The sequence below is a fragment of the Ischnura elegans genome, chromosome 1 (genome assembly GCF_921293095.1).
Source record: "Ischnura elegans chromosome 1, ioIscEleg1.1, whole genome shotgun sequence".
NCBI lineage: Eukaryota > Metazoa > Arthropoda > Insecta > Odonata > Coenagrionidae > Ischnura > Ischnura elegans.
In genome coordinates, this window is record NC_060246.1 from 4,774,219 (window position 1) to 4,797,292 (window position 23,074).

General features: G+C 37.7%; 1 protein-coding gene across 2 annotated transcripts in view; it reads left to right on the forward strand.

Annotated features, from left to right (window-relative positions):
- The window catches only part of LOC124154994, a 105,284-nt gene that overhangs the window by 77,208 nt on the left and 5,002 nt on the right, over positions 1-23,074 (forward strand). For both annotated transcript variants that reach the window (XM_046528753.1, XM_046528743.1), the window contains exons 18-19: positions 2,689-2,884; positions 20,929-21,014. In XM_046528753.1, the coding sequence (XP_046384709.1) occupies positions 2,689-2,884; positions 20,929-21,014 (282 nt within the window). The remainder of the gene's footprint in view (positions 1-2,688; positions 2,885-20,928; positions 21,015-23,074) is intronic.

Sequence of the window (23,074 nt, forward strand, 5' to 3'; positions counted from 1 at the left end):
ATTTAGATGCTCTACTTTAACAGGAGTTACTAAAATACTCGGATATTTTCTTTTGCCGCGATAGTTGATGGCGTTTCTTTGTCACGTAATTTTTTATGCTTTGCAAGTGCAACAGATGAATACTATCGCAATCACTTTGTCCCTCCAACCAATTCATCAATTCACTTATATTATGTAATAAATGGCCAATTTTTGGCCTCTCGGCCTCACATTCGTCCTCTTCATTCTCGCTCTCATCTTCCGATGATGCAGCTGTTTTTGCCCGGCTCTGGACTGCAGCCACAATTTCTTCGTCACTCTTATAAGCAGATACAGGAGTTTCCTCGTCTTCGCGAACCCAGGCTTCGAGATCACTCACAAATAGTTTATTAGAAAGAACATCTGAAGCTTCACGTGCGTCCTTTTCCGTGAAACCCAAAAACTTGTCTTCGTCTTCCATGCTATCGCCCGCTGTATTCTCGCACTTTGACCAGCAATTTGGAATTGTAGCTGAAGTTATTTTCTTCCATGCCAATACAATATTATAAGCCATATTTTTCAGGGTGACTGTTTTCAGATATTCTTGTACCTGCAGTTCGGAATTTATGACACTAGTGAGCAATTCCATCCGAAGAATATTCCCTTGAAATGAGGGAGGAGTAGTAGGCCGTGACACATTGCACATGCAGCTAATGGTTACGGGCCTTGAAGCGGTGCTGGACGACGCGGAAATGGTAGTCAAAATTCACTCCACAGTCAACTGCCCAAATGGCTATGCAATATGGTGGCTGAATTTCAACAAATAAATAAGCGCGTAAGAATTCAATAGCCATGCAACATCCAATGGACCTATTGATAGCTATTGCGTTTTAAGATCAGAAAAATGTTTACAGTGTGTGTGTGCAGCATCAAGTCATCTGTCACTGGGACTTGATCTGTGAAACCTCTGATTCGAAGCATGATACTTTACCCACTACACCACCGGAACGATTGGGTTCTAAGGCAGTCTCAATGTCCAATATGTCGGCTGTGTCCAATGATGTCCCGACGAGAGTAGATTCCATTCTAGGTGAATTGAGGGCGAAGCATACTTCGGAGAATATGGCGAAGAATTCGTAGCTGGATCTTTTGCGCCTTGTCATAATGCGATGGGTATGGTTATTTCCCGGGTATAAGGGATATATTGCTTTTAAAACTCCCGGTTGTATGAGAGCATTACGAGGTCAAAATTTTGGAAGACAAGTAGTTCCTGAACTGGCCGCTCTCAGATACCAACGAGCTTTGCGTTAACTGGCTTCCAAAAACCACGTGACCTCGGCTGCGAAATCACAGATTCAGAAAAGTAGTTTGCACGAATGCTTCAAAACCACTGCACGACGTCGGAAACTACACTGTCAGGCGCCACGCTGTGTAGCCGCATGTTGCTTAGGTTGCTCAGGATGCAACTGCTGCAGGATGAGGATCCGTGATGAGGGAGAGCGCAATCATGCACTGTGATGCTTGGAAAAAAGGGAGCCCGGGACTGCCGTGAAGGCAACGGGCACGCGATATTGCCATCACACAGTAGTGGTTATAGGAAACCAGGACTTGTGGCCAATTGTCTATGCAGGCAAGTGCCTGGCTATGACTGATCGATGCTATATCTACTTCCACTTCCAACATTCCCTTCCTCTTCAGTTTGACCTTGACTAGACACAGCGTAAACATGGCCAAATGCGATGAAATCTCCTGTTCCCTTGGGCTGCGAGACCATGGCAATAATTGCGCATTTGCAATGTGAAGTTTACAATTAAAGATTGCAGGTTACATTTCTTGTAATTTATGAGTGGTTAGCCATTGAAGAATCTTCTGAAATTAATCAAGAGTTTTTTTATCCACTAGTGCTCGTTGTCTGCAATGCTAGAGCAGACATCCAAATAAACGCGAATCATTCCTTGTCAGCTAGTAAATAAAATAATTTCTTTTTTCAAGGGGATTCTAATGGGAAATCTAAAATCCCGGTGTAGTCTGGCATTAAAATGTAAATATTAATGGTGCTTTTTTGTCTTGTGATTTTATTTTTTACCAAGGGTGCGGGAGACGTTGAAGGAGCGTGAACTTGTGCACATACAATCCACAACACGGATGTACTGCAGCCGAATAATGGGGAGTCTGCTGTATGTAATGTCATGCTGATCCAACTGAAAATCCTTTGCCGTGATTAATCCTATTCCTTCAGTGTCTCTTGAATAATGAATTAGTCCAAAGACAGGAAATCCAAATGTGAATTAGATTTGGTATAAAAATATGAATAATATCTCTGAATCCTTTTCTTTTGGTTCACTTAAGCATTATCAATAGGATTGATGTTGATGATTGCCTGAGTCGATCAAAATACTGCTTTCAGAAATTTTTATCATTGCTAACTTTCGTTGGCATTTGGATTTCCTGTTTGTTGTTGGGCTTGTTCACTTACCTTAAGACAATTAGACTTAGCCTTATTTAATTATTCTGTCTTTAGTGTTGCTCAGCATTTGAATTCCTTGAAAGTGGCGTCTGATAGTTTTGGACAGGATGGAGTGGAAAAAAGAGAACATATTTTGCTTATTTTTTGAATCCTGTATTTGTTTGTGCAATCGCTGTTTGTTTTGTCAATGTCTCAGCATGAGGATGTTGAATATTCATGTTGTTTTATCCTTTAAATTCTGAGCGTACTTGATTTATCCGCAGTGATGGCCAACGTGCCACATTGGGCTCTGAGAGTGTCAACAATGGTCGGTGGGGAGAATCTCGCTCCCCTCCCTTCCTGACTTATTTCCGCCAAGTACGGTCACAGGAAAGGAAAAGCATTCTGGTGAGGGAGGCATCTCTAGTGTCACCAATTTCAATTCTCCTCTTTGCCAATCCTCAAGGACGAGTCTACAAGGTCAGTGTTGAGGAAGTGAAGTTATCGTTGAAAAATTACTTTAAGGCATGTGATGGAATTTGGAATATTATTTCCTAGTTTTCATAGGTTATAAAGACTCATCTAAAAGGGTGTGCTTTCAGATTGTTATGTGTACATCAATGCTTTGAAGGCTTACATTACAAAATTTTAGTCTTCAACATTATCATAACTCTTGTTAATTTAGGATCTGGATGACTGTGGTTTTCTTAAGGCTAGCATATGTTTGCTAGCTAAAATGTTTCTCATTCTTCCATTAAGCCCTCTCTATTTTGTATATTTGTTGACTTTATTAATGGTATCAATGGTTTTTTGGTCCTTTAGTAAATCAAGCCTAGGTGTTTATAGCCAGGATGTTGAAAATAATTCCTTATTAATAAGGAAGAAATTTACTGCTGTGTTGTTTTTATCATAAAATATTATCATAAATTCATCTCTAGGACTCTTCATTTGGATTTCTTAGTGTTTCTCTATATTAAAATACTGTGGAATTAGAAAGTTAGAATTAGTTTTATTTCAGAAGAAGACTGACCTGATGAAAATGGGCAGTGAAAGGTAAAATGCCTTGAAGAGGCACATGTTTTAACTCTAACACCTCACATTCTATCTTAAACTTCTGGAGATCAGTCTTAATGTCCTGAATTCATAAACCAAGTTTTGGGGCAAAGTATGCAAATGAGAGCTAATGCCCATATTTACGACGCGATTTGATTTAAATGCAATTTAAAGTGTTACTCGTGTAGGTTTGAACGTAGGTTATCGCAGCGAGGGGCATTGTTGCTAATGGCTTCTGGGTGCAGCTGCGTGTTGCGCTTCGTCTTGCAAGCTTTCACGTCCGTTACAGGGCGCATCATCAGGCGATGAAGTGTTCCTTGAACGTATGTTTACTGAGAGTGCCAGAGTAATCTACAACCACTTTATTTGTTAATCATTTATTCTCTCAAACTGAAGTGGTTAGCTCACCTTCACCAGCAGCTGTTTTTTTTCAAGATAAAGTTAGATCTGGATTGAATATCTCTCCATTTAAAAGCATCAGAATCAGAGGTGAAATATAGTGGAATGACATCCTATAAGTATCAAAAGAATAGAGAGATGGCACTTTTCCACAGGTTTATTGAGAGTACGACGCGTTGCGACCGTTAGGTCATTATCATATCTTTAATCTTTCCATTTAACATTTTTCTGCTGTTTACATTTACTTTTTGAAATCTTGATTCATTCCCTATTAAAACAATTTAAAATTTATTCTTATTTAACATTTCTGCATATTAGGTCTTAAAATTTTTTCCAGAATAAGATTTTTACCCGATTTAGAATTTTTTAATGAGAGTTCGTTCATGTATCAATGACAAGAGAAAGTTAATTTCTTCAGATAGTCAGTCGAAATGTATCACCATGCTGATTGCTGAAATGATATACAGTATTGATGCCTTGCCATACTCTACTGTGGAGAATATGGTTTTTGAAATTTAATCGTACATCTGGAGCCATATTAGTGCCTGGTACCACCTAGTACAGTATTAGGATGTTTAGTGTTTTCAAATGAAGTAATTCTTGTTATTTATGAGATGAGATTTTATTCATATTTCAGTAGAACCTCACTTATGAAACTTTCAGCGGAGAACCGAAAAAAGTTTCATAAGTGAGGAAGTTTCATATGTGAGGTTTTTTGGTATTTAGCATGAAATCCTTTTCAATAGGGGCCAGTTTGTTTCCAGGATGCAATTTCTCATTTGGAGGCAAGAAATTGAAGCCTAATTATTATGCTTACTCACAAGCCACACCACAGATGATGCGTTACATCAAGAGAAACATAATTTTGCATTCCTGAACAACATTACCCACGGTTGAACTTCTAGCATTTCTGGCTCTAAGCTGCATGGCTATCACACTGTAGAAATTTCGGAATGGTTATACAAAATGTTCACAGATTTCACAATTTTCAAAAAATGTTGGCTCATTAACCCATTTACGGCCAACGTTGTGAAAACGCAATATTATTGAGAAATGCAAAAAAATTATTTCAATTGAATTTTATTAAAATAGAATTCGCTTTTTTCGTTAAAAGTAAGTTTAAACTGATTTTTAGTGAGATTATAATGACATTTCATAAGTATTTTGATATTTAAAAAAATACTCAAAATGTGTCAATTTTCGAGTCACCTGATATGCCGGATAAATAATTTTTCCTAAAAGTAACTATTCCCTTTATTAAGTTTTTTATTCGTTCATATGAACGAAGAAATTTCAATTAATAGATTTTACAGCTTATATTTTGTCAGGAAGTCAACATTAAGTGAAAATCGGATCGGGAAAACGTTGCGTTTTCGCAACGTTGGCAGAATCCGGTATCTATAGGTGGTTATGCAACCCGCATTACCATATATTGCCGTCTCATAGAAATATGCCGTTTTTACTTTCAGATATAATCCTACGCCTTTTTATGCCACATATTTGATAGATATCGTCATATTTGGTAGTTAAAATTCTTAGATATTATGTTTTCAATGAGTTGTTTCGTTATTTTACCTTAATCCAATATAAAATAGATATGCATTACGGTTTGAAAGAAATGAGTCAAAGCATAGAGTAAGTATATTCTAGAGGGCTCACGGCATAGGAGGAAATCGTATCGACTGTTTTAATTCTCAAACAGCCGATAGATGGCCCCTGGAGTGGCGAGCTAGGGGCGAGAGAGTCAGGTTTCAAGTTTCCCAGCTTCTCCCCTTTCCTTCCCGCCCTCCCCTCTTCCTCTCTCCCGAACTCTGCCTCACAGTCTCCCTCGCATCGAAGAAAGGGAAGACGCTGGCTGAGAGAAGGTTGGGCAATAGGCTGGGTCATATAGGGGATTTTTTTCTCGCCTGGTGAGCTGCGTCTTCCACGAATCTTCCCTATGCTTGGCTTTCCTCATTCCAACTGAAAACAGTTTTACAACATGCAGCTGTAAATAAGTGTTTAAACTGTCTCATGCACCTCAAAGATTGCTCTCCGAAAGTCAAGCAGGAGAGAGAGGGAATTTTCGGTGGGTCCCGGGCCCTATAAATATATATGCGGAGAAACATTTATGATAATAGGAATTGCTGGTTTGGAGATTCTTATTTCAGAAATAAAGGACATATAAAACGTAAAAGTAATCGAACAACAACATGCGAATAAATATACAAAAGATTTCACATTTATTTAAATACAAGCTGGTAGCAATTTTCCACAACATTTTAATGCGTACGATGCGTTTTGGCTCACAGACCCATCATCTGGTACAATTCATTTATTTATTTATTTCATCCAAGTTTATTTCTGTGTCCATAATATATATTTTTATTAATTAAAATGCTCATTTGCAAACTTTGTTGTAATCCACACAGTATGCATTAAAAACCCAACCGGTTTCCTTCTTTTCAGGGCTTTAGCGTTATCGTAAACCTCTAGATAAAGACCTGAAAATATCGTAACCGGTTGAGTTTTTTCATTAGTACTTTATTGCATACTAAATGGTTTAGTTTTGAATTTATAATGTCACCATACCGCAAAGTGAATTCACAAAACATTATTTCAAATATATTTATACGTTCGTGATCGTCTATTTCATCACCTGGTGTGGTCTTAAAAGTAAAAATGAGCAAAAATTGGTCTCGATAGGCGATGGAAACTCTCAACTGGGAAATACGTAATAATGAGTTGATCTTTAATAAGAATGAAGCGATATTTAGAATCGCAATACAAGGAGGGATGTTTTGGAAATAATAAAAGATTTACTTAAGGTATCGAGACCGAATTCTACAGGTTATCTTTGTGTCGGGCATGCAATCCGAGCGAGCGAGCAGCTGGAGAAATGACAAATATGAAATGACGATTATTCCTGTGAAACAAACACTACAGCTGCCCGTTTCTATCACTATTATTATAGGATAAGGACCTTAATTTAGCAACTGCTAGATTAGGAGAGGAAAAATGTGATTTAAATGCACGTTTACAGCACTATTCATAACATCTTCTCAACCACAATATCCATCTAATTATTAATAATATTTTCACCGCGGGAATAAACTGCCTTACGTTTGTATCCTGCCGTTTTATTCTGCCCTCAACCTTGCTGTTAAGGGACATGCAAATATCCTCACTCATCGTAAATTATTACCGATAATATACGGGAACATCGGAGACCAACTCCTTCTCCATCATGTTTAGCATGCTTATTCCAACGCTTTCATACCCCCTTTCCAGCCAAGGCCAAGTTCAGCATTCCTTCTGTTTTCTTTTTTTCGCCTCTTTAATGTTCAAGAGGCCTGTTCAGACAATTTCGCCTGCTAAAAAAGAAAGAATCCTTCACTTCCATAAGCTTCCAAATTTGTTTACATAAATATCGTCTTTTTCCTTTTCGTCCAAATTATATGCATCGTGGGACACCCCTGTCCAGTTGCATCAAAATATTTGCAATTTGCATCAAACTTTTTGGACAAAAATTTTGATGCAAATTTGACCGTGGGACACCGGCTTAACCTATGTGGCCTCTGTGTCAGCGCTTGGCGATGCTTTTTTGTCAAGGGCCCTGTGAATGGTAGGTTTCATCCTATTGGATGAAAATTTAGAACCTGCCCTATACATTTTGACACAACGGAGTTTTGTACAAATGATAGTACGAAAAGCCAGTTGGATGAAATTTTGACCGTGGAACAGGGTGCGCGTTAGTTGCATCAAATTTTTATGCAAATATTTTGATGCAAATTTGACCGTGGGATATCGCACACTGGGCGGAATTCGGAAAAATCCGGACAAAATTACAAAATGACTTTTTTTGAGTTATAAACTTGAAACTTCGAAGGTATACTAAAAACGGATTGAAATTTAAGGATATGCACTTCATTTGACAAAGATCCTACCGGATTCTGAGATACACAGGCTTATACGTGAGCAACGTTCCATAAAACGCCCGTCTTCAATTTTCTCTGAAAATCTTCCAAAGTAAGTAGAAGGTGAAGTTGTAGGTGGATTCATGCAGAATAAAAAACCACATAATCTGTCGGCATGGTGTTCTTTCTTTAATTTTCCGTAATCTTTAAGAATATCATCGATAAATTCTTACCGTGCAGTTACAAAATGGCGGATACTGTTTTGCGACAAAGTTCTACATTGCGGTAGAGTTTCAAATGATTTTTCGGCAAAGTCACGCGAAGTAACTTATATGAGATCATTCTTTGAAGATTTGTTGAGGTATTTATGCAGTTATCTTGGGAATAAGTTTGCGACGCCGAAAATTACATTGATTTATCGATCGCGCGGTAGGGTTCGTATGCGCGCGTCGGGAGTTGGATTAGCCGCGACGCGGTTAGGTTATTGAAATTGTATGGATTTTAACGCACAGCCTTCACCGTTTTTATGTTTTTCTTCAAGACACCGGTTCTCAAATGGTCTATGGTGAAAACAGTGCAGGTATTTTAGCCGAGGTGAGTGCACGTTTCATTGAATTTCATTTCGTTTTCTTTGGATAAGATTGAAGACCATGCTTCTATTAAAAGCGTTCAACCTTCGAAAAAGTGACATGTTTTACCAGGAATCATACAAAAAGACCTACCAGACAGATACTAGCTGAGACTCATACCTTTTTAACTCTCCGATCCCACACCCCCAGGATTCTACTGCGAAAACAGTCGTTTTATGACGCTGCGGAGCGGAGCCTTTGACCGTCTTAACGGGGTATGTCCACGGGAACATCTAATATCTAATAAGAATATTTGTATAAATTTGTACTATTTCAAATTGCTCTAAATCATCAAGCCTTGTGACCTTACTGAAAGGGTGGAGAAAATTCTGGTTGAAAATGACAAGAATGAAAAGTCTGTACCAAATGTTTGGCGAGAGTGACGTTTCATCCCAATTTCCCATGTTCTTTCATTCTGATAATAAAACTTCTGCCTGTTTGACCAATGAAACACAAGTTGAATGATTCACAATTAACTTTGTAAATGCCGGATTGATAGATCAATCTATGTAACATAGAATGAAAGGAGGATAACTTTTGGGAGGTTGAATGGCATCAGTAACTCGGAATGATTGTATCACTATAGCAAGGGTTTCTGTATACACCAAATTCATGTTTGTCACCAACTATGGATATGGAGAGATCGAGAAAGTTTAGTTGCTTTTTGGATTCTATTTCTTCTACGAAGGTAATATTAGGATGTCGAGGATTTAAAAGATTCAGAAAATTATCTAATTGTCTGACACTTCCGGTCCAGCGGCAAATGATGTAGTCAACATAACGGTATTAGAAGATGTTGGATAAGATAGAATGCCCGAATCAAATAATTGGCGTTCTGAATTGTCCGTAAATATTTCGCCTATTACAGGTGAAAGGGGGGACCACATTGCAAGGCCGTCTGTTTGGTGATAAATATTCTTACTGTACCAAAAATAATTTTGGCTGGCATGCTGTTCCATTAGACAATGAAGTTCACAAGACACACTGTTTTTAATGTTGTGGTCTCTCAGTAAGTCTCTCATAAGTAACAAAGTTGTTTGTACAGGTACAGAAGTAAATAGATTTTTTACGTCAAAAGAAACTAGCTTGGAGTTGGATGGTAACGTATGAGGTGTTGAAGTTTCTGTGGCAAAATGATGGGGCTGTTAATATTATATTTTGGTGAAAAACCAGGCAATTGCCTAAAGATGATATTTAATTTAGGGGCTAATTTATGAATTACAGCAGGAAGATAAAGCTTTTTAACACTCTTTTGGAATCTATCCGTTGGATCACGGGGGAGAATCACGAATGAGGTATCCTCCAACACATCATCACATTTGGCGATGCATTATACCTTATTACGGATTAGCACACTGTTCCTTTTTTCTGCTTTGGAAATAATCAAATCTTCTTCGTTTACCTTCTAATTGATTGATCAAAATCAACTTGGTTGTGATTAACTTTCATACGGTGAGATGTACTTGCATTAGCAAAGGTAATATAATTATATATATCGCACAATTTTGTTTTCTCGCGCCGGAGGGCTACTTGTACGTCGACTCCGTCGAAATTTTTTTACATCAGATGGAAGTTTTTTAACCTTCTAAAAACACATCACTAGTTTTTACTCGTCGGGACATAAGTCCCCAACAATGGAGAAAAATGAGGATTAAACCTCGGGAAAATCATTGATAGATGACATTTCAGCCACTCAGAGGAAGTATCTCCGCAAAGGCTCGTCAACAGGTCGGTTGCAGTTCGAAGTTTGGACTTAAAACTTTATATTGCATGAGCTCTGCCTTCTCTTCGGGTTTCCACCGCGTCCGTTGCCTTTTGGCGAGAACAGTTTCGACAAAAGCCAACGGACGCGGTGGAAACCTGAAGAGAATGCAGAGATAATCTGATCAACGCCGCGAAAATCTTTGAACCAACCTTATGTTGCATGATTATAACAAATCCTGTATTAGTGTTGAAAATCTGTATTTAAATGTATAACTTGTTATCAAAGACAAAAAAATAGGTTTTGGATTGTTAAATTGTGTACGAAAAGCAATCAATATCTAATATACCTAGAATCAAATGTTTTATAACAATTAATGAATGGATAACTCAAGATTCTAACGCGATAACATATTTTAGCCTACGGATTAGGATTCCCCATGAGGCCTACGAAGCAAATTTTGCTTGCAGTTTCGATTCACAAAACTGCATAATAGGAGGTGTAATTCCGAAAAAGGGGAGGGGGGATAGTTTTGAATCACCATATTTTTCTAGTGCCGCAACAACTTACAATCGGAATATGCCAAAAATACTCCATTCGATATTGCTAAATAATTCATTGATAAATGCTCACCGCGTAAAATGTATTTTTACATATTTAGTTTTTCGGCCCCTGGGAGAAGGGATTCATTCATATAATGAGGCAAGAATTTAAGCAATGAGTGAACCTGGGCCCAATTGCAGCCGCTATTTGTTTTACTTTTAAGAACCTCAACTAAATGCTAACGCTTAAAACAAAACTTTCCTCAAACGACAATGCGTCTTGTTATTGACGAGACGACGATTATCACTACTATGATCAGAATAAGGCCTCAAGGAAAGACAAAAACATACATTAGATGATCCCCGGCCTCATACGTAAGACCCGAAGTAGAAATTTGGTAGAGCCGAAAGAAACCTTTCCATTTTCGACGTGGTAACAGAATGGGGCATTACTCATCTCGCTAGCGAGCAAACAAATCAAGGTCACCGACCACCCCTATTCCCAAAAATGCTTCTGCTTATCCATGCCTCTTTGTGTTCGTTTGCAGCTGCGCGCTTAAGAATTCATTACCAAATACTTTTAATCTTTAGTTACTAACTGTGGTGGAGAGGCTATGACCGTTAGCGAAATGCAATCAGGGCATTGTTGTACAGTGTAGAGATCCAATCTCGCATTCCCTTTTTATTGTAATATTCCGGCACTTGGTGTTGTAAATAGCATTTACACGTCACCAAAATGAGGTATTTCCTAACTGAAGTTCTGAAGCACACTACGCGAAATGTATTTCATTCGTTATGTTGATCGTTCAACGATGCGATGACCATCAATAAGATTTATATTGTCTATTGAAGCGAAAAGATCTTCCCTCACGGAAAATCTCTTCCTTGTCAAAACAAAACCCTCACCTCGCCAACCTATCTGATGGCAAAACGAACTCCTTAGGAGGCGGGCGCTTTCTGCGTAGACCCAGGCCAGTACGGAAAGCCTGACGAGGTGCGGCCATTAAAAATGCATAACTCCCCTTGTAATAGAGATAAAGTTACAATTCTTTCACCAAAAATAAATTTATAGTTTTGTCCAAATTTCATACGCAGCATATATGGACCTATATCGTAAGATACGAAAGTTAGCAGGCGATTGATTTTTACCCTGCAAAATTCCAGATTTTTCGTCCGAAAGATATATAAACACACATAACAACGCTGAAACTGAGTTATGAACAAATTAAAGTTCACTAGTATGGAAAGAAATGTGCTATGAACATTTCCTGCAAGTTTCAACTTTATACTAAGAACAGTCTGCCGGAAAATGGATTAGGAATATAAACTCGGAAAAGTGAAGTAACTAGCCGAAATTCTAGAAAATATTTTTTATAACAATTGTTATAAACAAAATTGAATAATTAATGTCTCCACTAAACGTAGCAACCCTTTTTGCTTCAGAATATATTTTTAGACTTGTGGAACGAGCAAATTAAAAAAATTGCCAAAATTCTTCTAGTGACATCTGGTTAACTGCTCTAGAACTACACCAAAAACGTATACGATTTTTGTACGTGTGGTGAGCTCTCTATGTATACTTACTCTATGGTCAAAGCGAATATGTTTACAGAAGCTAACGTATTTTCCAGTTTTTAATTGAATTTTTATCTCTACAGATTGAATTATAACAAATAATGACTGTTTACGAAATACATGAAAGCATTTCGGTTGCAATGGAACACAAAACTTTGTACATTCTTTCCGAATTAGTCCTTCCTCACTTCACAAATCAGAATCATCAAAACAAAAATGACAGATTTGTAGATTATGACCTCAAATTGACGACTTGAATTAAAAATGATTACAATTCGGAATATTTGCGCATCATTTTTCAAATGAGAGTATATGGCACCTTGCTTTGGTCACTAGAGTGCATAAATGTTCTTAAATAACGAGCCTTTTATATTTCGCTTTTAACTTCGGTGCTTATGTTATTCAGACGGCTTTAGTGTTCAACCAGGCGATAGGAAATTACTTCAATCGAAAGTTATGGTTGGAAGCTAGTGTTACTCTGGTATTTCTCAAGGCCCTGAACCCTCTAATCATCGTATGTTTTTTGATAACTTCTTTTCATCTTACAGACTATTTATTGTTTTGAAAGAAAAAGGTGTTTTTGTTACTGGAGCCATCGGTGAAAATATAATGGAGGAGTACCTGACAGAATACAGTAAAACCATCGGCGTAAAACTGAGAGGAACATGAAAATAAACATTTGGTAAAGCTGAAGGTTTTAGTATTGTTAGATGGAATGATAACTCAGCAATACATGTTCTGCGCCTCAACACAGGGAAAGGTTTCAGCAGAAAAAAAATACTCTGCCACAGCCTCGAGTTATTGTGGAGTATAGTAAATACATGGGAGGTGTGGACCTACTTGATAATGCGAACGCAAATTATCGCACTAGAATTCTGGAGAAAAAAGGTCCTAGTTTATCAACTTACTGGACCGCGTTTGTACTAAAGCCTGGAAATAGGGAAGTGCACTAGTGTTTCAAATGCACCAAACGCATTCTTTAAATTGGAGTTCAGAATAACATAATGTCGTAAAACCACAGTTTAAATCCTAATAGTGAATACTTTATTCGAGATGACCGTCTGAAATATGGAAAAATTCAAAGGCCGCGAAAACGGGTATCCATGTTGAATATTGGCCGTGACGTCACAAGGCAGTAGCAGAAGGCAGTTTCTACACCGTTTAGTTCTACCACATTGCATTGTCTATTGCATAGAAAAATTACAGAATTTGAGGGTATCCGTTTTTTGCTGTCATAAAATATCTTCAGAATATATATGTGGCTGCTTCTCTTTTGAGTAAACGACTTCATCATTGCGTAATATATTAATATTCATTTACGAGTCAACTTCAAGTTTGGAAAGAGTAGTACGAATAGCACATTGAATCTTTAATAAATGCATGATGGCATTTATTTTTCGCTGGGTATATTTTGACACAATGCCGTTTATCATGCCAAAACGTTTTTTGTAAGAACCGAGTCAAACTAATAAACCTATTTCAGACGTTTGCTGCAAGACTTATTCGTTGCGTATGTATTCACGCCGGCCGGAACGTTCGCCCTTCGCAACTAGAATCATGGGATGTTAGCCTTATTTCCGAGCTGGCTGGTTGTTGCAATGGTTCGCTGTCCAGGATGGGTTCGAGAAAAGATAATCTTGGTTGGGAGAAGGAAAATTCCAACGATTTATAAATGGTATACCAAACTTTGATGTATTTATGGTTACTGAATTTTTGAATAAGGAGGACAGGTTCAACGCTCCATAGAAATGCGAGACGTTAAGGCTAACAAGGGGAGACCGCGTAACTTGCTGCATCTTTTTCAATTAGGGCGTTAGTTAGGCTGTAATTAATTAATTTTCATGCGTTACTTTTTACAAATTATATATATAAATTCAAAATGTCCAATAATGTTCAATGGGCCGGTTGGGGTAGTGGTAGCGTGCACGTTTGTTAAGTATAGATCTCACCCGAAAGGACCGTGGTTCAAGACTGTGTCACGGCATTATTTTTTGTTGTCTTCATTGTGATTATACGGCATCAAGTTTATCATTAATTATAATTGCAGCAATCATTGACATGAGACAATTTTTTTATCATCATTATGGCGTTTAGGTATTTTAGCAGTGTCATTACAAACGCAGAGATACGATGACTACAAGGGTTGGTGTGCGCTAAAATGTTAATTTTTTCTTTGCTTATACTGACCAACTTCCACATTAAAAATGAAAACCACTCTTGCAAGAGCACATACCATTAAAGGCTCGCGGCAAGCAACAATATGCGTACAGGCATAATTAATAAGAACACAAAGCGAATATAAAATGCCATATATCTCGAACACTTGTAATTCACATTACTCCAAAGGGAGTGTACTTACTCAGTACATACCTCAGTACCTTGTACTCAGTACCTGCCAGTTTACCTCAGTAGCAGTGCTAAAAGAACCATTCTGAAATATAATTTCAACTAACAAATAGGATGAAATAAAAGTTGATAACCCTGGACCGGGCGCGCTGGCGTATAAAATACGTCAATCTTTGAAAACCAAGGATTTCGACATTGTACGTACATTCTGGGCTATAATGGTCTCGTGTATTCTTACAATGTACTTTGACTGCCTATATTGCGAGTTTTCAAAGTTCGAGGTATTGTAGCTAATTTTTTGGATCAGCAAGATGAACCCGTCACCAGTGGAGTACAAATTACGCCGCGCGACCTGCCGTGTACCTTTATATCTGTATCACCTATAAATGTACTAATTTCAACAAATAAAGATTAACTTTAACAAAAATCGTTTGTTATCATATATGCACATATCATGGGCAAAGTACGCATTTTGCCCGGTCGTGTAAAAAAACAGTCGCGCCATAATTCTTTAACCAAACTACTTTCAGTTTATAAATTACGTAGGTCTACGCGGAAGATGCTCTATTTTGACTCAACACACTTTCTGATGTGACTGAGGTACCTATTAAGTAAATTATTATAATATAAATATCAATTTGATCTTACAATACCTTCAAATGATCTTCAAAACAGAATATCATCGATAGGTAAAAGTCAGGAGCAGCCTTGAACCATTTATTCCGTATAGCTTGTGCTTAAGGCACGGGAATGAATATCTTCTCCAGGCTTTTGTTTCGACGTCGAGATGAAATTTGGAACAAAAAATCATTTATAATTCTTTTTTGAATTCATTTTTTCCGTACAAGACGACATTTTTAGGAAGCAAACTCCACCGATTCCCGGAAACTCTCGCCGCGCTAAAGAAGGCGACGGAATTCAGCGATACTCCACTGGTGACTACTGCCTTGTGACGTCACATCTCAATCAAGATGGAGGCACTGTGTTTCAGCGCAACATGAAATTTTCCGACTTTCAAAACATTTTAAAGTGCATACCCCAGATGCAGAAAATAAAAGTGACTATACTAATGTTTCTTTTTTAGGCTAAACTTTCAAATTCAGCAATAAAAAAAAATTAGTGCACTTCCCTATTGTACAGGTTATGCAACGGAAGTAAATGTTACCGATAGACTTCTAATCCTATCTAGCAGGGACTCATCTGAAAAGTAGTGATGGGTCGGTTCGATTCCTCGATTCTTCGATTCCTCGATTCTCGGCCAAGAACCGGAATCGAAAACGAGTACTTGCCAAGGCGAAAAATCGATTCCGATTCCAGCAGTACTTCAAACAACAAAATATACGACCGCATTTCCAATAGTCATTTGAATTTTCGCGCCACGTAATCGTAATAACAAAACACATATCTTCTTGGGATGTGCGAGTACTCGAAAATTCAAGTCGATCGAGTAGTTGGTACTCGACTCGAGCGTTTCGAGTAGCATTACGGATGTCGAGTCGAGTAGTTAAGGTTACAGAGCTTTCGAGGCTAGTAGGTCCAGCAATCTGCCGACAGGAAGCGCTATCATGAAACTCATGTAATAGTGCAGGTTTTAAAGCCGATAAGTCATTATAATGCCTTGGCCTGGTAGTTTCAGCTTGCCGAATACGTTGTCGACGTGGGCGCCGAATACCTTTACGCCAGCCGCGGCGGCCGATCGTCTTCCTACCCCGCGCACACTGGTCCGAAATCGGAAAAAGCTGGAATAAAGTCCAAAATGACCTTTTTGGGGATAGAGACTTGAAAATCACCGTAAATACTCATTAATCATTACCAAATATTGCTTTATATGCCATTTTACATAAATGCGAACCTTCTGTGAAATACAGAGGCCCAAACATGACCAATTTTTCAATGCCACACGAGATATCGTTTTCCCTCAAAAAATCTTTGAATTTATCCAAGTGGTTTTGCGTTGGTATGAGTTTTGTGGAATAAAAAACGCAATATTCCTTTGATCTGGTGCTTTGCCTATACTTTCAATGACTTTTGAAGATTTTGGTTCTCATCTGTCTGGTTTTACAACGCAAAATGGCCGACCCGTTTTTCACGTGAAATTTGACATTAAGTAGACATTATCTTTCGTTTACGAAAAATATAACTCGGAAAATTTGAATCGCAATATAAAGTAGAGATTTCTAAAGAGTACTAAGTAGAAATCTTGAAAAGAAAGTTTGCGACGAAGGAAATAAGAGCGATTTTTCAATCGCGCGTCAAGGCTGACCTACACGCCGCGGACCTCTGAGGCTCGGTAACTGAGGCCGATTTTTCAAGTTTTTTAAAACATTTGTCCTGAAAAATCGTCATTTAAAGCATGGATAATCGTCTTCATTGACTTAAAACACTAAATAGGATGTTAAAAAGGATTATGTATAGATCGACTAGACCATTTAGCGCGCATTACTCGAGTGAAAATACTAAGGATTGGATATTTTTCGGAACCATCCCGCGCGTAAGAAATATGCCTCGGGTATTGAAGTAAAGTGAAGAGATTAAGTCAGCATGCTTAAGAGAGAGAAAAATGAACAGTTTCCGTGAAAGGCAACAAGCGATACCCTTTTTCCCTTTCCACCCTCTCTGAGGTGAGTCGCGCGTTAGGGGGAGTTTTCACACCACAAGGCTCTTTTAGCCTTTTCTATTACTGCGTCCGTCCGATGTAATATTCATTTGTAGCGTTTAGTTTCTTTCTTGAACTTTAAAAAGCAAGAGATTTAAAGGTTGATTGAATGACGTGAGAAGTCTAGCATTTTTTTTGGCTCTACAAAACTAAAGTTTAGTTCAATAGTTGTTCGCTTCGTCCACTTGAATTCCATTAAGATTCAAGATCCAACAAATCGTTGATATAATTTTTAATAAAAATTCCAAAGTCTCCGAAATCTTGCAATTTTGGTGGGAAAGTACTTGCCCAATAACAAACATGTGTAGCAAAATGCAATTTTCTGCAGGCAGTAATACTGTAACATGGAGACGTCAAAACCTGCTGGCTGAGCATGTAGAACAGTGGCGGATACAGATGGGGGGCGCGCGCCCCCCCCCCTTGCGGGTCCGCCTGTATTGCCGAACATTGCAAAACCACAATTGTAACTTTTTTATATCATAAGATGGCATTGTCTTTTACATGTTTATAATCACTTTAAATAAAATTTTCATATAGGTACTTTGCCTGTGACTTTATTATCTTTCATCACGATAAAAGTAAAGACAACTCAAGATATGTTGCGCCCCCCCCCCCTTGAGTTTTTTCTGTATCCGCCACTGATGTAGAATAATTGGATTTTCTGCTTGAGAATTTGAAAGGGCCAAATATTACATGATTCATATACGTAGTATGTAATCTTTATTACAGCTATGAAAATTCCTGTACTCAGGGCTCTCCCTTGTAGTTTGGATATATATATATATATTGTCGACATATTATGAGTGCCAATATTCTAAAGTAATACCTATCATGTAACACCACTTTTCAGGTATGTTCTGTTTTGAAATTTAGCTATTATATTTTAATTGCATAGTAAAGATATGAAAGATTCTTTTGTGAACTGACTCTTTCACAGAGTAATATTTTAAAAAGTAGTTTTCTTGTTTCCTGGAAGTGATATTTTTCTTGGAACCTATGGCATCAGAATCGATGGAATCGGTATCGGTAGAATCGGAATCGAAATGTCAGAATCGGAATCGGGATCGGAATCGATAAAATTTTGGAATCGACCCATCACTACTGAAAAGTAAAGTGAATGAGTCAGTAGACGTTGTATCTCCATGCGATTCACGTCCATAAATATAGAAAAAGGTACGCCATGTAATTCATCGCGGATTCGTGAAGCATGAAAGGACGTATTTGGTCAGAGTTCAAAAAAGTGAGACCAGAAGTAGTTGCCGAAACGACTGTGTAAAAGCCAAACCATATATGAATGTAAAAAATTTTGTGTTCCATTGCAACCGAAATGCTTTCATGTATTTCGTAAACAGTCATTATTTGTTATAATTCAATCTGTAGAGATAAAAATTCAATTAAAAACTGGAAAATACGTTAGCTTCTGTAAACATATTCGCTTTGACTCATTTCTTTCAAACCGTAATGCATATCTATTTTATATTGGATTAAGGTTAAATAACGAAACAACTCATTGAAAACATAATATCTTAGAATTTTAACTATCAAATATGACGATATCTATCAAATACGTGGCATAAAAAGGCGTAGGATTATATCTGAAAGTAAAAACGGCATATTTCTATGAGACGGCAATATATGGTAATGCGGGTTGCATAACCACCTATAGATAACGGATTCGGCCAACGTTGCGAAAACGCAACATTTATTTTTTACCATAAGCAAATTTTTTTAAAGGCCCATATTTTCAATTTACCTTATTTAGCATGTTATTAGGTAAAATGAAGGGAAAAATTATATATTTTCAAGTATTTCTTTACCGGATCCCTGCTAAAGAGTAGTGTGGAGGGAACTTCCAGTGCAACACACTGTCCAGCAGAAGGGACGTTTAGCCCTGGTTAAGCCTCTCATTACAACCTGGCTAATTCCAACACAGGGTTCATATCCTCCCTCCCTTACCTCATGGCAAAAATGACCCCAGCTGTCGGTTACCTCCCTCTAAATACCACGCCATAGATAATACATAGCACATGGCACCTTGCAGTGGCGTAAGCATGGAGGGGATGGGGGCATAGATCCCCCCCCAAAGCCTCAGAGAAATGAATAAAAATATTTTAAAAAATTGTTTATTTTTGATGTACAGGAACTGTATCTGCTTTAAGTTATATTTTACATAATTTTGGCACTTAAAATTTATTTCCAGTAATGTCATTTTTTTTAAAGTGAGCAATTTAAATAACTGCGCAACTGCCTTCAGTGATAAATGAACAAAAATAGATTAAGAACCTAGAAAAATCTCCCCTCTCTACAATGTTTATGAACTAAAAAAGAATTTCCCCATTTAAATTTAGCGATAGTAGGTTGAATCTACCAGGTATTTCTATCCTTAGATTGTAGATCAAATCTACTAGGTATCTCTGTCGGCATTCTTCCGCGAATTCAATGCCGGGAACTTCGACTCAGAAGCTGCGTGATTTGTCTTCACGGAATATTTTACTTTCCATCTCTGATAATAACACCGGACACTTTTTGTACTTAGATATAATGGTTATAAGCCATTCCTGAGTTGAAAGGAACTGCCTTATCTTTCACGTTTTGAATTTGAATTTTATGATTACATGACGACTGACGACGCGAGTTATTCTCCGATGTTATTCTCGTTCTGTTAAAAAATAAACAATTGCCACCAGGCAGAGTTAATCTACTAGCTATTCAAGGTCCAACTATGTTTCATTTAAACCCACTGAGATACAAGTTGGGTCAGTTTTGACCTGCGTGCTGCATAAGCAACCTTCCCCCAGCCCAATTCGTCCCGCAGATGCTGCATTAGCCTGTGGAATGAGACCACGCATGCTGTTTTTACCACCGTGTTGCATCACTATTGACTTACGTCCATACTGCAAATATGATTATCTTTTTTGGATGACCTTGGAAGCCAAAATTTTGGTACGGGAGCACTTTTAACATCTCATTTGGACGTTATTTCACTGGGGCGACGGAAAACATAACTTTGGAAAAATTCTAGAAAATCTTCCAAGAGATAGATATTATGTAGTTCATAATTTTGGATTAACGATCATCTACTATAGTTGAAATTAATATATAATAAACATCATCGCTCGTTATTAAAACTTATTTTTCTTTATTGACTTCTTTTCTTTATTTATTTTTTCTTTTTTTTTGTATGTAATGAGCACATACTACCCCCATTCCAGAGACTAAAATCGGTGCGCGTACCGCAATCTTCTCGTAGAGCAGCTCTCTGACAAAATCGTATAAGTGAGGTATTTTACCTATTGGACTGGAAAAAAATGTTTCGTAACCGAGGTCGTCGTATAAGTGAAACGTTTCGTAATTGAGGTTGGAAATACATGGGTTCACATGGGGTTATTCACGGGACAAAAAAAATCGGTGTATTAGTGAGGTCATCGTATAACTGAGGGTCGTACAACCGAGGTTCTACTGTGTATATATTTGCATGCAATAAAAAATCCATTTGCATCCGAAAATATCAGAAGATCTGACACCTGAAATCAAGCATCTGATCTGGATCCAAAATAAATCCGGGATACCTCTATCCCTAGTTTATACTCTTGCTATTGTTAACGATTGTCTCCATAATAATAGCCTACTTCATTTATTATTTGCAAGTGCTTAAATTCTTCTCATTTTCATAGAAAAGGTAAGATTTGATGGTCATATTTTCAATTGTCATAAATTTTCTTACAGGTGCCTAGGAAATTGGCTGACAGCTCCAGTCAGGTAGCGTTGATTCTTCAGGGAAAGAAGGAACTGGAACTTCATTGTGATGAGAGGTAAATTTTTTAACCTGTCGTACGTTACTGGATTATTCCCCTAATGCTGTGTGCATTCTTTTCCTTGCATTTTATCAAGTAGGTAGCCTGCCATTCACCATCGTATGGTGTCTCCAATAACTTCAAAAACTGTAAATCTAGATTGTAAACCACCTTGTGTGCCACACCTCGTAGTATTGCTGGAACCGTTTTGATGCTCGCATTGAATAGTAATGTAATGTGGACATTTGGCAAAGGTGTTTAATCATAATTTTTTGAGAAGTTACTTATATTTGAAGCCAGCCTTTATTTATTTTAATGGAAATCATCATACCCATTGGATTTCAAAGCATAACCAGACACCTATTTTATTCTAAAGTGAACGACTTCAGCACCAAAAATAGTGATAATTGCCTATTTATCTATAAATTATCTTTTTGCTAGCATGTGTGATAATATTTGTTCATATTGTAATGTATCATTTTGAATCAAATGGAAAAAGGTCATAATTTTTGGCTTTCCTTGTAATCACCTTACATGTGGGCCTCGATTCACAAAACCACTATCATATATAGTGGAACTTGGTTAATACGTTCCTCCTCAGTACGTTTTCCTCCTTAGTACGGCGATTTCTCACGGTCCCGGTACCATCCGAACAAAATACAGGTAAAAGTATTTGGTTAGTACGTTTGAAAAAATTGCGCTTTCCTGGTTAGTACGCTCAATTGCTTGCCTTGACGCAACCCGCAATTTGTTCTCTTGTATCTTCTTAAGGGTCGTATACCTCCGAATTCTTGATTTAAATTATTATTATTACCCATTGAAATTCTTACATTCATTCCACATCCCATTCTAGGACAGTGATTTCTCCAAATGCATTTCTCAATTCTTGTGACCTAATGAATAATAAAATGCGGCCATTTTTTGGGGAATGTCAGACTGTGCAAAACTGCAGCCAATGAGAAGCACCAATTTTCCCCACCCCGAGCTCCTCACCTTCTGTTGCCTTTGGAGTGCCACCCACTGCACAAATTTTGCCAGTGGGCAATTGTTGCTATTGCACGAGTTATCATAGCGAGGGCAGTCAAATTACAATTGAAATGGAGAGAAAACGAATAGTGAAGCAGATTACAACTTTACAAAAGATCAAAATTATTGAGGAAGTGGACTCATAAAGCGGGTGAAGTTAGTGCAAAGACTAAACATTCCTGCATCCACATTAAGCACAATTGTAAGAAACCGGAAAAAAATCCTAAGTCAGTGTGACAAAAAGCGAAAGAACGTTTGTGATGGGAAATATCGAACATTGGAAGATGTTCGTCTTAAATGGTGCAAACAAGCGCAAAGTTCGAATGTGTCAGAGAGTCAGATTGCTGCGGAGAGATGAATTTCAACGAGTATTGTGAGTGTGATGATGATCTCACTGTTTGCCAAACCATGTCAATAGATGAAATTCACGAACAGGAGTTGAAAGAAAACGAAGATGGAAGTGATGGAGATGATGCTGAGGAAGGAAATGAGTCTTATCCAATTCCCACTTTACCTAAAGCAGTACTGCTCGTACTCCATAGCCTCGACGTCGGAGTATATGCGCATTTACTTGACTACTGTTGCGGGAGCAGACAATGCTCTGGATCTCCACGCGAAGCTTGGCGTTAAAATACTTAATCATGAAAGCAGACGACATTAGACTAATTTTTTAAGTAAATTTTAACTGTATAATTTTTAAATCTTCTTGTAATGATGTCGTAATCTAATAATCTTTCGTGTTATTAATCGATATATCGATCGATATGACAATCGATGTGATATCATTCCAGAAGCGAATGAGTACGGCTGCTGCCGTAATTTAAGGTCAATAAAATTTTTCCCAATTTTTATGATGTTTAAAAACAACCAGTTGACATACTCAGGGTTGTTGTTATATTCTCCGAGTACGCTGTGAGAAAGACGAAATAACTTAGCTTCACTTGTCCTCTCTCTAGAAATATATATAGGATAAATCACGGGAGATATACGCCGTTTTCATGTAATTATCTTCAAGAAATCTATGAAATATTGTGGTTTATATTCACATGGTA